Source organism: Molothrus aeneus, chromosome 6 (genome assembly GCF_037042795.1).
Source record: "Molothrus aeneus isolate 106 chromosome 6, BPBGC_Maene_1.0, whole genome shotgun sequence".
Lineage (NCBI taxonomy): Eukaryota > Metazoa > Chordata > Aves > Passeriformes > Icteridae > Molothrus > Molothrus aeneus.
Window position 1 is genome coordinate 27,104,611 of NC_089651.1, and position 16,540 is coordinate 27,121,150.

Consider the following 16,540-nt stretch of genomic DNA (forward strand, 5'->3'; position numbering starts at 1 on the left):
TTTGGCAAAGCTGGCAGGAGAAAGACTCGGCCCAAGACATGAAAACACTAATTTTTTCAGCTCAGTGTAGAAGTCCTTGCTTTAGTTTATTCCTGTGCCTGTGGTGGTTGGATCAGCAATAGCATTGGGAGAAAAAAGTATTTTGCTTGGTGTGTGAAGAGACAGGGAACACTTAAGCCTTCACTTGAGATAACAGACCAGGACTTAAAGGCTTTAAATCATGCATTTGCCTCCCTGTCAGAGCCAGCTGACAAAAGTGCTGAAGTCTTTGCACTAAATCTGAGGCTGTGCAAACAAACCTTGGACGATCAAAAAACCCACACATTTTGAGCAATTTGGGTTCTATCTTTTTTGAACTGCGGGATCTAAGCCCAAGCTTCTGGAAGTTATTTCAGCTACTGAAAGAAACCTTATAAAGCATTTTAGTGACTAGTAAGCTTTGAGTTAGTGGTACTGTGAGGAGTTCTGCAGTAACTCCTATATGCTTTACAACCATCACTGTAGGATGCTGCTCTTGTCATTATTGAGACTAACTGCTCTGGACTGTGGGGTAGGAAGAGTTTTCTTTATATCAGAATTTTGAAATTACATTTCAGTGACATGGTCTACTGAAGGCTGAAGTTTCTATTAGAGAAGGCTTTGAATCAGTTAGCCTTCCCCTGTCTGGGTTTAATGGAACTGATTGTTTATTACTGTTAATAGAATTTAAATTCAAAGTGAATTAGTAATTTTCTACTGAAGAAAGACCAACCATTTCTCTACTTACCTGGATATTTTTCTACATATACCAGTAGTAGATTTTCTCTTAGGACCTAAGAACAAATTCTGACAACCAACGTCTTAAAAGATTGAAAAATATTTATGTATCAGATGACAACAATCACAATATATCAGCATTTTTAAAGCCTTAAGTTATTTTCTATTCTAAAATATAGAGGCAATAAGGAATAGCATTTACATGCTATCATACTCTAAATACATTGCTTCCTGAGCAGCCAGGAAAGTTTAATGAGAACAAAATTTAGTTTCCAAATACTCTTCACAAGCTGAACTATTTCATTACACATCAGCCAAAGACATTTGTATAAAATAAGGTTATATTATTTTTGAACAAGTTTCACAGAATAACATTTATAAACATAGGCCTAAATAATTTAAGCACAGCAAATTTAACAGCTTTTCATTCCACAAAATTACTGTATAAAAAAGATTGCCAAAGAGGATGTTAAAAGTGCTCTCTTACTTGGAAGTTTTTCTAGATGAGCCTACTTCTAGTGTAACCCGAGTCATCTGCTGGTTCTCAGGTCTCTTATGTCATTTTTCCATCAGTTCTCAATAATCACTGCGTACATCAATCAGCTCTTTGAAGACAGGTGAGTGTGCCAACAAGCAAGCAAAAAAACCTAGCTAGTTCGTACCACTAATTTAATTTTAGGATATTTCTCTAAGGAATAAAGTGGATGCTAGTCCTCTGTAACTTCACTGGGAAAAGCAGAATTCCACATGGCTTGCACGTTTTATATGGGTGCCCTTTTCATTCATGAATAATAGTGTACTTACTACTTCACTGGATGTGGTGTGATAGGGAACAGCAGAGTGCACAAGTGAAAGCCAGACCTTCCAGCATGTCATTTTAGTGTCCCTGTGGGCACACAGGCCAAGGTGTCACTGTCACCTTATACATAATATCGTGTAGCACTACCAATATACAAACCAGCTGTTTTAATTCTACCACCTCTCTATGTCTTCCATCACATCCAGTGCCTAATTTTAAAGTGCAAATTTAAAAATTTTGGGAAACTGCTTTGGGGAAAAAGTTTGGGGAGGTTGTTTTGTTCTTGAGAGTAATCATGACTCATTAGGCAAAGCAAGATAAAGTGAAGATACCAGCTTTGAGACAAAATATCTCCTGAGAGAAGCCACAGCCAATTATTTTCTTACTGAATTGTTTCAATGAGACTGACACATAGTTTTTATCAGAAGGGTTTTAAATTATGCTCTAAGACTAGATGCTCCCTTCCTTCAATAATGATTTTTTTCTCCTTTTTTTTCTTCCTTTTTTGTTGGTATTTATAATGCAGCCTTCAAAAAGAGCTAGAGAATTTGCGCCATTTCATCTGTGGAAAGCACCAATGCCAGTGGGCCACACAATCCCCCCAGCTCTACCACCACCTACAATAGTTTTGGACTGATCCCTGTAGGTGTAGCCTCTATTGATCACTTACAAGAGTCAGGAATTGCTCTTATCCCTCACCACTTGTCAATGGATTTGTGTTTCACTTCAATCATTACAACATAGTCAGAACACTAAGTTTCTATTCTGCTCTCAGAATGCCCCAATATAGCCAAAGTGTAGAGTATTTGCTGTATTTAATGTAACCTTCAGAAATGTACAGACTTAGGCCATATTTAAAGAATCAGCCAGCAGAATTACTTGGCATTGGACTGTGCTCATCACTCCCTTTTCCTCTTGTCACAATCATGTGTGGAGCTAACCCAGCCATACACACCACTTGCAGCTGTGCTGAAAGAGACTGGTCCATAGCTTCAACCACTTTTCTTCGTGGACAAGCACTAGGAGAAGAGCACCATGTGGTCTATTCTGAAAATATCTCCAAACACAGAGATGAATTTGGCATTTCTGCTTGTTGGGAAGATTCAGAAGGCAAGTTTTGAGTCAGTCAAGCTCTGGCTCACATGAGCCACACTTTGACTACAGTGGTGAAGGGCACAGCCAATCCCCTGTGGGCACCCCCAGCAGATGGGGCCAACAGGGGCTAAGTGTGCCATGGGCTCTGTACTGCCCAAGCACACAGTTCCACCTTGCCAAGAGTGGTTGGCTGCAAATGAACAGAGTGGCTTGGCTTCAAAAGATGTGTGAAATGACTGCTGACTGTAGACACTCCTCCATGGTGCTTCTTGGTCAATGCTGCCTTTACTCATAATAAAGCTATGAGAATACTTCTAAAGAAATAACAAACAAAAGTGAACTAGCTAACTAAGAAAGTAGTTTCTGGTAAAGAGAACAGCTGCCTGGAAATAGTTTGTACTGGGTGAAGAATGTCCAGAGTTTTTGCCATTGTGCTCTTGACTTACTCTTAGTAACGGATCCAAATCAAACTCTTCAGCAAATGCAAACTTAAATCAGAATGCTTTAGAATTCCTCCAATAATCACAGATCAAACAGCAATATATTGAAATTAAACTGTGATTGTCTTATGATCATTTACTTCACAGTGTTCAGTTAGAAACTGATTAGAGAATTGCCTACTACAATTATACTTGGAGCTTGAGATCTGTACCACTGTTACCTGGGCCAATTCTACCATTCATCTCTGAACTTGGCTTCCAAGATTTCAACTCGTGCCACACCTTCACGAACAAAATAACTAAGACTGTCACTCTGACCCCATCCCTTCCATGCCTGGGCTGGAACCAGCAGATACACCTGTCACTTCACTTTAAAAAAAAAAAAGATGGTACCACAAATTGGAGGAAAAGCTTGTTAAAAAACCAAAAAGGAACTGCAGAAAAATCTACTCAGGTGACTCCATCTATTGTTCAAAGAGAAGAAGAAAAACTGCACTTTTGGCATCCCACAGTGCAATCAGGTATGTCTTCATCGTTGTTTAATGCTTTTCACTAGAAATAGCCACATAAGAGTGCTTTACTAAAACTGGTTACCCTGCAATATAGCACACTCGGTACCTCTTCAATACTATTTTTACCAATGCCCTCATCATCTCATCTCATCTCATCTCATCTCATCTCATCTCATCTCATCTCATCTCATCTCATCTCATCTCATCATCCCACTGTCCCCACTAACTACATATACTTTCTCTCACTGTTTATACCTGTGCTTTCACAAAAAATTAGTATCCCCAAAATCAAAATTTTCTGTCCTCAAGCCCAGGTTTTCTGTTTGCTGTTAGTTTCTCTGTTACTATCAGCCTCCTTAGCCTCCTTCCTACAGGAAGATTCCAGAGCTAAGAAGGGTTATGTCCACCAGTGACCCAATCCAAAGCCAGAAACCAGCTGTAGGCTAATAGGCAACATATTCCAAAGTAATGTCTTAGTAAGAGACAAAACCCAAAGTTACCAGGTATTTTAGTCTTACAGAAACCATGCAATGAATTTCCATTGCCTCTTAAAAATAAATAAATATATAAGTTATACATGGCCTTCTAAGCAATGCAGTTGAGTTCCAATGTGAGAAGCCCATTTCATGACTTAAGGCCAGGAACAAATGCTCATCAGACCAATACCTTTTTTGTGCGTATGCAACTACTGGGCCTGTTTGGCATAACACTTCAAGGAATGAAAAGGCAAACTCACATATTAAAACTATTGAGAAAGTCCCATGACAAAATTAAACACAACAAAGCTCATCAGGTGTCTCTAAACTACAACATTATTCTTCTGGCCTCAGAGTTTCCAATTCAGTGTTGGCCAGCAGCACCAAATAAGCTAAACCAGTTCTTTTATAACCCAAGTGAACAACAAGCACCACTAATCAGGAATGAAAAATAGCTATGTATTAATTTAAATAAAGATCTCTTGCTAGCCAAACAGCAGGTAAACTCAGCTCCACTAGTCTCTACAGAAGGTCTCATAAGCTTGACAAAACCAGTGTGAGCAATTTTTGGTAACTAACTCTTTGGGTGAGAGATTGTGGAGATAAGATGGTCTTTTAAAAACTGCCCAAAGATTTTCTTCAAAACAAATACTTTTATAAAAGTTTATGTGCAAAGCTATCTGGAGTTATTTTAATAATTTAATACCCAATAAGAAAGTGTCATCAGTTTCCTCCTTCTGCTCCTTCTGCTCCTTCCGCTCCTTCTTCCTCTTCTCCTTTAACAACTAAAGTACCTAGGAGAAAAAAAATAGGAAAAGAAGAAGAGGAAGACATAGTTAATTATGATCTACCTGAAATTATGAACTTATCTGAATTATGAATTATGATCTTATCTGTCCTGTTGGAAAGAGTCAAGAGTTGTATTTCCTGCCTGTTTCTAACCAACATAAACTTCTGCATACCTCAACTGGTCTTAACTAGAAAAGCCTTTGACTTATGAGCTCCTCTGCTGTGGGATGTTTTTCTTGGGTAACTTCTTGGGTAACAGGGAACAAAAAGATACTAAAGTATGGTCTGCAAAGATCAGCCCCACTTGGTCTCTGGGAGATGCACCAAGTCAGTTCAATTGCTAACAACATACCCTTCTCTTGTGGGGCCCCTACTTTGTGCTGCCTTTTCCAGGACATATATGCACAAGCTTTAGTGTGGTTCGTAATACTACCAAGGACACTTTTTGCCCACAGATATGTGCCCCATTCCTTTTTTTTTTGTTTTACATTCTAAACTTTTCCTGTTACAACAGCAAATGGACCACTGCAGGCCATCCTTCCTAGCAGTGCAATTCTCTCATCACGCTTCCACTTTCTAAAATTTTTTTTTACTGCAGTTGATCTGGTTTTAGATAGAGTCTGGTAATAGGCTTCCCATCCACTGCTCCCTGTAGTGAAGCTGTCTCTTCTTGTTGACATGCCTCCACCCTTCCCTTCCCTTCCCTTCCCTTCCCTTCCCTTCCCTTCCCTTCCCTTCCCTTCCCTTCCCTTCCCTTCCCTTCCCTTCCCTTCCCTTCCCTTCCCTTCCCTTCCCTTCCCTTCCCTTCCCTTCCCTTCCCTTCCCTTCCCTTCCCTTCCCTTCCCTTCCCTTCCCTTCCCTTCCCTTCCCTTCCCTTCCCTTCCCTTCCCTTCCCTTCCCTTCCCTTCCCTTCCCTTCCCTTCCCTTCCCTTCCCTTCCCTTCCCTTCCCTTCCCTTCCCTTCCCTTCCCTTCCCTTCCCTTCCCTTCCCTGCTGTTATTCTGACTCTGTGTTAGTGTTACCACTCCTGCTCTCCCCTTCATTGCTTTAGTACACAGGGGATAATAGTGAACAGCTAACATCTCCATTGACGGGAATTAACACATTTTAAAAGAGATTTCAAAATTAACTAATTTGTAGTCACTAAGCAGTTGAATATCTTTTCATAGCAGTGTCTTAAATAGGAGAGGACAGCTCACAAATTGAGGCTTACTGCAGTAATGGAGGGGGATATTCAAGCATTTAGGAAATTTGCATGCAGATTTGAAAATTTGCCCTTGCATCAAAAGCAAACCAGAACATATTCCTGTCTATCTCCATTATCTCATGTCACCTCTTTTGTTGGGAAAATTGTAATTCAGCTTGGCAGATGAAAGCCATGTTAATTTATTTAATGCTAAATCTTTCCATTCCCTATTAGGTATTTGATAAAACTACTTGGGTAACTACAGAATAATGCCCAACTATAGGTTGCAAGACCACTTGGATTTAGCACTCCAAAATCCATCAAACACTGTGGCCAGGATCTCAGTAACTACTTCTGAATAACTCTGAAGAGGAGGGAGGAATATTAATTTCATGGGCACACAAATGAATCTCTGAGGTTATGTTTAATTTCCCTGTGGTTGTCGTTATATTAAGCTTTTAACTCACCCCAATTACCTCTCGCCCCAAACTCACCATCCAGCTTTTTCAGCTTGGGTACCCGTTTGGTTGCTTCTTCAATCCAACTGTTCTGATCAGCAGCAAATTTCTCTTGTAGTGGATTGCCTACAAACACCAGCTCCTCTAGTACTGGCACTTCTGCCAGCCTCACAAACTCTGCTGCAACCACAAAGATGAAAATAATGAAAATAACAACCAGATTGTGGAACATGGAAAGAACATCTGCACCACACATTCCTTTCACACTCAGTGCAAACATAAAGAGCATGGGATACAACAGGAGAGGGACTGCTTGGATTCTAACTGGTGTCAGGTTAAAGAACAGGGATGTGCTTTAAGAGAGGTTAGAGAAAGATGATTCAAAGCATGAACTTGATTTGACTAAGAAGTTAAATTCAATATTCTAACTATTTTTACTCTCTTGCATGAGTGGATGTTTAGGGATTTTGCACATGTCTGCAGGCTTGTCAGTTACAACCAAAGCTCCATGAGATACAGCACTATATTTCACTTGGTGACTTAACTCATGCATTCACCACACTATACAGAAATCTCTACAGAGTAGAGATGCATGGCTTACCCCAATCTTTCACCAAATTATTTGACATATAAAGAACCTTCAGTTTCTTCATTACACGGATACCCCTCAGTTTCTCAATTAAGTTGTATGAGATCCACAGCTCCTCTAAAGTTTCAGCAACTGCCTCCTGGAAAATGACAGGACTACTCAGATAAGCAGAAGTACATCTTCCTTATTATTCATACTCTTTCTTCACCTTCTACAGGTAACATCATGTGAGAAAATAGTAAGGTATATTAGTCCTCATTTCCTTTTAAGCAGGTCCCTAATTATTAGGCATGGCAAATGCTCATGGGAATTAAAAGGCAAAGTTAAATATGCAAATATATGTAAGGAGGACAGAAATCGCTATATTAAAATAAAACAAGATGTTTTATAAAACAAGATGCAGAATTTACTGGCTGCAGTAGTTCTTAAGGCATAAGGGGCAGAGGAGACAAATCTGCCTACTTGTGCACTGCAAGCATGTGTGAAGAGAATTCAATTCAACAACTGCTTTGGAAAGGATGTTACACAGTGTGAGAGCATTTTTCATTCTGGTATTTTCTTATATGTTTGTATCTGCTGGCCAGAAATCACATTCCTAATTCTCTCAAAAGAGAGGTCATTACACATTAACTCTGCCTTTCACACTTAAGAGATTTGGCATCTCTGAAGGTGAGAACAGCTTTGAGGCGAAACAGTATCTCTTGAGAAAGAATTTATATAATCATTTAAAAAATGCTGATCAAAAAAAGTATTCTTCTGACCTGAATTCAAATGTAACAAAATTGATCCAATTTTTTCCTCAACTAATTTTCCCCTGCTAGGTAGATTCAGTCCTGCCACCATCAACTCTAAAGCCATACTGTGTCAGGTCCCAGTTACATAAAAGGGACTGACTCTAAGGAAGCGTGTTTTTACAGGACTGCCAATATTTGTATTAAAGAAGCACAGCCTAAGTATCTTCAGGTAGAAAATTCTGCATGCAAAATGTCTGCAGGAATTATATTCATGTAAAGCCAGCAGAAGTTAAATGGCTTTACAGATAGACAGCAATTTTCAAATAGAACTTCTGATTTTCTTTATTAAAGACAATAAAATCTCTCTTCCTAAAATTTTTCAGTGTAGTAAATTAAGGTAGATAAATTTCCAAACATTAAGAGAATTTGAACCAAAAAAAGTGAACAACTATCTGAAAATTGAGAAGCAATGTGAAAGAGTGTGAAGAGATGATAGCAAAAGGAGAATATAAAAGGTTAGTGCCTAACCTTTTATTCACTTAATTTTATTGAATTCAGCAAAGACTTGTATGAACATGGGGAAATTACCCCATATTCTATTTTATTAGTGAACTATTGATACTAAAAAGCACATACCAATCCATTCAGGTTCTTTATGTTATTTCTTCCCAAAGACAGAATCCTCAAATTTTCTGCAATAAATTTTAAAAAATCTCATAAATGGGGTTTCTTTAAAATAAAAAGGTGCTGTAAGTCAGGTAAAATGCCATATTCTGCTTACAAACTGCACTCTGAACAGGCTACCTTAAGAAAGAATGACCTAACAGAAACAAACCCTCCTGACCTAAACAGATCAGCAGGAATTGATGCAGGGGAAAGCTCAGAAATATACTCATGAATACAAAGCTGCTCATGTATAGGTTACCTAGTTGAAAATCAGTTTTGATAAATACTGAACAAAAATTATTATTTCACCTTGCACCTGAACTCTAACTGCTGACTTGCTTCTTTTGATCTTACATAATTCATGTCCCTTCTTCTCCAGGCAAAAGTGGTGCTGATCTTATTTTAAGGCAGTAGATTTGGTTTCTATACTACAGGGAGCATATAAAGCTGCCTTACAGATGCCTGACGAGAGACATTCAACTTAGTTCTAGTTTGTCTGGCGTTAGTATCAAATACTTGGTATAGACTGGATGTTTTGAATCTACATTAATATAAATATTTAAGATGCTTTAACAGCTTTTAATGTTTTATACCACTAAAAAATTTCATTGGTTTCACTTCTATGTACAATTGCCTAATTATTTTTTGTCATGATAGTTACAGAATTAAAGTATTAAAGAACAATTATTTGGAAAGACTATTGGAATATATTTCCCTGACTAGTATTCCCAAATCTTTTGAAGTCTGAGCTTATTATGCAAAGAAATAAGTTTATCAAGCTCTTTGGCAGATCTCTTGATGTGCAGTTGGAAAGGATGAGATTCCAGGTTCCTTATCTATCCAGCTGGCATTTTAATAGGAACAGAAAAGCCTGGAAGCTCCACTTCAAAACCTGCACTTCTTTGTCAGCCTCATGCCACAGTCAAAATCTTGAAGACAGACCATTAAGACTTCTGTTCCAAAGTCAGTAACCCAAGAGTTTCAAAGACAGGTGTCCAAGAAACAAAAACTCTACTTCTAGACAGATGGCACATCCATGTATAAAGTATGAACAAAATGAAACCAAGTATACCCAATTCTCTGCAAAGTGGAATGACATTTTCTCCATCCAGGTCTACAACACTCCAACCTCACTGCAACCAATAATGCATTTGCAGAGTTGTTGAACTGCAGACTGTCTCCATCAGGAGCATGGAAAATAGTCATGACATCACTCTAGAACTGATTAGGTGTTGAATAGCACAGCAAGGCTCATGGGAAGGTTCTGAAGTGCTTACTGAATGGAATTTTTTGAATGTTGCACTGTGAGACAACTGTCAAGGCTAGTGCAAGGATACCTGCTGCAATACACCACTGCTGCTCAGCATGCATTCTCCACTAAGACTGGTCATTTTAAAGGTCACTTGTAATGTTCTATGAGGAGGGAATAAAAAAGGATAATAACAGATATAAATAAAGCTGGACACATGTAACAAATGATGGCATATCTCCTAGCCAGGCAACTAGAAAACAAACACAATGGACAGCTGGCTTGTCACTTACTTAGGTTGTTCAAGTTGGCGATTCTATCAATGCAGTTTGTAGATAGTGATAGTTTCCTTTAAAAGAAAGAATAATCAATTCACAGTATATAAGGGATCACTACACTGGAAGAGTTCTATGCCCCAACACCACTGCATTAGAAATAATTATATGTTCTTGTCTCATTAGATGGTAAACTAACTGGATGTGTAACAGACTCAAAATATCCTCAAACCATTAAGCTTTATTTAGTTTCTGGGAAAGTACCATGACTTACTTACATTAAATACTGGATTATCTTTTGATGCCTAGCCTTATGAAGTGCATGGATGTTTATTTCTGAAATTACTGTAATCTCTTTCTGGAAGTCCTGCTCAAATTGCCTCTTTTTTTCCATGAATTTTGGAGTGGATCATAAACGTGACTTTTAGCTGATAGACTCCAAACACAAATCTATAATTATATACTGATAAACAGTATATAATTTTTCTGGGGACAAATATTAATGCAGAATCTACCCTAACACCTTCTGAGTTAAGTTACAGGGGTCTTTGAATTAAAAAGGGCAATTGTGTGCAGAAAGAGAAGCTCAGTTAAGAAAGAAAGAAGAGAAAGTTGCTGCTTTGAAGGCCACACTTAAACAGAGTAAACACATATCTGCAGTGGACAGCAGAAAAACTGAAAGGAAGAGAGGATATTTTGTTTCCAGCATGTTTTTAATTGAACTTACTCGCAGTTAACAAGAGCAGAGAGGGCACCATCCATTTTTTCCACAGGAGGAATCTGCCCATACAGTTTCACTTCCTTTGCCTCTGAAGCCTTCTGGCCACTTTTCTCTTCCTAAAGAAAAGAGAAGGTGAGGAAGAGTCTCACTGCTACATGCAATTACCAAAAACTACTACACTAAAATAATTACTCTAAAAATGAATACTATAGAAGGAATTCACATATACTACTGGAAGGAGAAAGCATTTTCAGTACTGTTATCAGGATTCCTGCTAGTGTAGCATAAAAAGGGTAAAGCTAGCTCATTTTCAAGGTATCAAAATAACTTATACATTATATATGTTGGGTTTTAAAAGTTGTGTAACACTTGAGCAATTTAGTAAAGGAGACATCTGCCACAAGGAATGGAGAATAGATTGAAGGCTAAAATTCTAGATTAAGATATTACCATGGAGACTGACATACAGAAACCTCAGCTAGGGCCAGTTTATAGCAGAAGCAGATTTAAAAGTTCTGACAGAAAAGTCTCCTCACTTCACCCAGAAATCTCAGAACTCATGCCCAGCTCACGACACAAACTGAATACAGGGGAGTGTGTTTTGGGGGAGAACTTCAACAGATTCACAGCATTAAGAATCTAAAAAAAAAATATTCTAATTAGCCATTAAGAAAGAGTGGGGGAAGATGTCACACTTAAGAGAATACAGCAAAAGACAGATTTCCTATTGACAACCTAGGCTGATAATTCAGAATCTTGAAAAAATGGACATAACTTTGGCATTTAGGTTTATTAAAAAATATCATCAATTAAAGCTTTTAAAATTCTGAAGTGATGGCAATTATTGACTAAACGCTTGGAACAAGTATCTGTTTAGAGAGTAGCAGCAGTTTTGACAGCTGCCTCCCTGACAGCACAAAGGGAGCATTTTCTCCGTTCACTCAGTGTTCAGTGCAAGCACTGGAGGTCCATTAACAAAGGAGAAATCTTGGCACTTTCAAAACAAGGACTCCTGTTTTCTCGTCCATTTCATGCATCTACTGAAAAGAGAGATAGCTGAGTGTGCCCCAGTTTATATGGCTACTTTGTAATTAAATTAATCACATCCCATAAGTCTTTCAGTATCCCACAGCAGAACATCAGGTTTTGATAACATTATTTTTCCTCTTATGCACCCAAAATACTTCAGAAAACTTAATTTAATTTTAAAAGATCATGTTATCTTGCACACTTATTTATATTCCAGTTTCTGTCCAAATTCAGTGTAACAGTATTTTTACTCAAAATTAATGATTTAGCAAATAAGCACATCAGATGTTTTGCTGGAATATGGTGATACATGTTCAAACAAAGAAACTATATCAATGTGAAACTTCCATTTTCTTTTCTAAGAACACTACTGTATCTGTTTGTATTTACACTCAGTTTCTAATCTATGAGCTCATACCAACAAATAAAAATACATTTTTCCTTAAAAACATGAAAGGGAGAGAGTTTCCAACATGGACTGGGCCAGCAGTGAGCTCACAGCAGTGAGCACCTTCAGGAAGAAAATTCATCCAGATTGCCAAGGACTTCTGGAAGCAGCTGCACAGCCACAATATGCCACAGAGAAAATATAGGTAGAACAGACATGTTTTTATAAGAACAGGTTACATGTTTGCCAAGTTGAAGCTGCTTTGATTTCAAATTGCTTTGATTTAACTATGTCACCCTGACTGCAGGGCATAGGTAAACCCATATACCAAAAGGGAAGAAAAACATTTGGAATGCAACACAACACCAAATGCAATTGTACAAGTCACATGGATCCAGATTAGGAAGAGTAAAAGGAAGATTTAGACCCACCCCTAATAATTTGAACAGAAAAGCAAATTCAGCACTTTATGCCTAATGTTAATGGAAACTCACTGACACAGGCTGATTCTGTCTAAGAGACATGTGACAGAGGAGCAAATGAAAAATAAATCTGTTAATAGGAAACATGGAGCTGAAGTTCTGGAGGGCAGAAAGAGTGAGGGAGGAAAAGCAAACTATTTTTATACACAGTTCATACCTCTACTAATGCTTATGTCTGCAAGTTGTTGCATTCTAGTTCTTACTAGGAGAGCAGCAATGAAGTTTGTGGGATATACCAACATAACTGGAAAATCCCTGAAATACTGAAGGTACTAAACAATGATAAAACTCAAAATGGAAGTAATCTTCAGTTACAGGCTAGTACCTTGAGCTTCTGGCTTTCAAGTGTACCTACCCATGCTATCACATCCAGATCTTCCAGAGGCCAAAACATTTATAAATCATTGCTTTAGCAGCTGGCCAGAATTAGCAGGAAAGCATATGTACACCAAACAGCACATCTGTGCCTTCATCTAAAATTCAGAGACTGGGGAAAGATTCTCATTGGTTTTGCTGCACAGTGAACCTGACCCTTGAGCATCCTACATCATCATTTGGCATTACATCCCCATCTTTGCCAATACATAGCTTTTTGGAAGACCAGGTTAGCCACAACCAAATGAACTTCTGTATGAATAGAGTATTTAAGAAGAAAAAAAACCCAAGAAACTCATTCTGAGTTAAGATTTGCACAATATGAGGGACTATATGTCAAAAGACATGTAGAAGATTCACTGAATTCAGTACAGTGAGAATTTCATACTTGTTTATTCCGTTTATTCCCATACTGTTTATTCCGGGAAAGACTGCACTTGGGTAAAGTGAACAGAGCATAATTAAAACATATTACATCCCCTACTTTGGATCTCTTTTGTGACTTCAGGCCCATGCATATCCAGCAGAACAAGGCAGGAGGGCAAAACAGACTAATCTTTACCAGTTGTATCAATTTAACAGGAACATACAGAAAGTCCAACAGAATGTACTATAGAACAACAACAACAACAACAGTAACCATCATTTTACTTTGTGAAACTTCTTAAAGCAGATGTTTCATGCAAACATATTTCTTACAATATTTGACAAACAAAATTAGCTGAATACAGTTAAACCTCATGCCACTAGACATTGTTCTAGTTCTTACCCATTTGGCTAGAGCTTCTTTGATGGTCGTTGCTTTTGCCTAAAAGTGAAACAAACTTAAATGAATATTCATTGAATTTTTTAAGTGGCTTGTTCACTGCAAATCTTTCCTTTTCCTTCCCTCTCCCTATCCTGCTTGTTTGCCCCCCTTCCACCACTTTCCTGTAGTATCTTGGGTCAGCCAAGTCAAAGAAGTTGGAACCCCCCAGTGTCCTGTAGTTTTGTTTCTGGGGTACTTTGCTGCATTTTCAGAAGCAAACAATGAGCTTAATGTCAGGACATTATCTTCCTGATCTTACTCTCTGTCCCATGGCACACTGCTTATTAGCTTTTATGGTGAAATTCAACTTAAAGGCATAAGAAGTTACTGCAATGAAAATTGTGGTCTAATGCTCTTAAATCCTCACACTTCCTATTGTGCATTAGCAGTTTCCTGCCTGAAAGCAAGTCTGCGACCAGAAAATTATACAGCCTCCTAAAATTCACTGAAGAAAATAAGGTACAGCTTGCCAAAACTCAAGAGCAATCTGGATTATATATATTTGGGGTTTCTTACCAATGGTTTCACACTGAGCTACACCATGTGATGTGAAAACATGTATGTGGTATTATTATTCAGTTTGGAAAAACCTGAGAGCTGCTTTTTAAGGACTGACCCACTGACCAACTTTCTGTTGTCACTAACTCTTACTTTTCCACCTCACATCAGAGTCTCAGTGAAACCACATAAAGATATCCAAAACAGTAGTATATAAACAATATGCCTAATGCTTCTCTAAACATTAAACATAATCCAAGATGTCTTGGATTAAAAAGGTTTTAGAGATCAATCTTTTACAAACAGTGATCAACAGCCTTCTCTCTACAAATATAGGAAGACTCAAGTTTTGGCATCTCTGTTGCTCCTAAGTGTAGCAGGGCGTGGATAAAAGCAGCCTTTCGGGTAATCAGATATATAACCCCTCCTTACTGTAGAAGTTAAAAACAACAAACTAACTTCCCCAAAAAATCTTACAGGCAGCCACCTCAGTCACAGAGCTTTAGTATTGGGTACTTTACTCTGGACCACAGGAAACTCTGGTCCCAGCAATAAAAGGCAACAGCTGAGGCAGCTTTATATAAGAAAAGGCCACGGCCATCGAACACCCAGCAACAGCCTAAGAGCCAGCAACACCAGGGAGCCTGAGCATGCATCTCAAACATCAACACGCACCTCCATTTAGACATCCTCAGATGTTCCAGCTCTTTCTGCCCACTGACAGGCACTCATTTCAATCTGGTCCATACCAAGTGATAGCTAGCTCTTAGTCCTATTGGAGATGACCTGCAAACTTGAGCCCCAGCAGTAGCTCCCCAGTGTCTGCCAGAGATACACATCTGCATGACCTCCTCTGGTTCAGAAGATCACATCCCTAAGCTCCCACTACAACAGCCTCGTTCAAGCCAATTAACAGCTACCAGTGTGGGGGCAAAAACAGCTGGCTTCCAGTTAATTGGGGATTTTTGGGCAGAAACTTCATTGCCTTTTTCATAATTATGGCAGCCAGTCACCAAAGCATTTGGGTACATGATCTCAGTCACTCATGTTGAAGGGAGAAATGCATTTATAAGATCAGTGTCTGCTGCTGTTTTGAAGTCATGCCTAAAAACAGTTTGGACTTTAAAGCTACTGATCCATGTGAGCACAAGGAGCAGCTTCTTCCCTGACCTCTGTACACTTATCTCTGTTGATTTTATGAAAACATGGATATCAGCACAGCAGGTTATCTCTCTCTCTCTGGAGAGCACATATCAGGGATTTAATTTTCTTTGAGATGCACTTGAAATTTCTGTAGGTAAATTGGAGTATCTTCTGCCACAGGAGGTTACTCAAGGGAAACTTCCTCCAAGAAGCTTATCTGCAGGGTTCTTCTACCTGCTTATTGAACAATTTTCTACAGGTATTTAGACTAAAGAAAGTCATAATACTTTATTTTAAAATATTCAAAGTGCCAAGTGATCAGTGGGCATCCCTGAAGAGTCACCATCAACATGGCAGAAACAAGAAACAGAATCTCTGAAGGGGAAAAATAACCACACCTGTACTAGTAATAGTTGTAACAAAAGATTTATTCCCCTCCCAAAAAACACAGCAGTTGGACACATAGTATCTACAAAATGTAGACCCCCCAGGAAAAAGCAAAACAGCAACATTTCGCCTTTATTTGCAGACATTTATTTATATTTAAAATAGATGAAATCAGAATTGCACAGCAACAGATACCAAGCTAATCGCTTGGTGATCATCGATACCGCCGCCTTAAAACCACGTACTAGCGGAGGTTTGGGAGTTCGTGACTCCCCTCTTTCCTCGCTTCTCCCCGAAATCCCCCTTTCCCAAGGCACAGCAGCAGGCCACCGGCCCCCGCCTCAGCCGCCGCCCCGAGCCCCGCGCTGCCTCCCGGACGGCTCTCGCCGAGACCGGGCTGCTCGGCGGGGCCCGGCCCCGGAGGGCTCCGCGCCGCCACCGCCGGCCCGGGGGCCGCTCCGACCCCCGCCGCCGGGCCCCGGCGCCGCCCCGGCCGCAGGACTCACCATGGTGCCGTGGATACCGCGAACGCTCCGGTTGCTACGGGCGCGGGGAACGCCCCGCCCGGAACTCGCGTAGCGGACCGCGGCGCCTTGTGGGACGGGCGGCGCCGGCCGGGGCCTGGCCCGGCCCGGGGCTCACGGCCCGGCCGCGGCGCTGGGGAGCCCTTGGGCAGCTGCGAGGGC

The 16,540-nt window shown here is 39.6% G+C and overlaps 1 protein-coding gene across 2 annotated transcripts; it reads right to left on the minus strand.

Annotated features, from left to right (window-relative positions):
* Positions 1–840: 840 nt before the first annotated feature.
* Positions 841–16,412, minus strand: DNAL1 (dynein axonemal light chain 1). 2 transcript variants are annotated; one of them, XM_066552197.1, is made up of 8 exons: positions 16,361–16,412; positions 13,788–13,826; positions 10,751–10,860; positions 10,042–10,097; positions 8,470–8,525; positions 7,112–7,238; positions 6,547–6,687; positions 841–4,872 (listed from the first exon to the last, which is right to left on the minus strand). In XM_066552197.1, the coding sequence occupies exons 1-8, from the start codon at positions 16,361–16,363 to the stop codon at positions 4,802–4,804; spliced, it is 603 nt and encodes a 200-aa protein (XP_066408294.1). In that variant the 5' UTR covers positions 16,364–16,412; the 3' UTR covers positions 841–4,801. The 2 variants fall into 2 exon arrangements, with proteins under 2 accessions (XP_066408294.1, XP_066408293.1); XM_066552196.1 differs by having other exon boundaries at positions 6,547–6,690.
* Between the last annotated feature and the right edge of the window lie 128 nt (positions 16,413–16,540).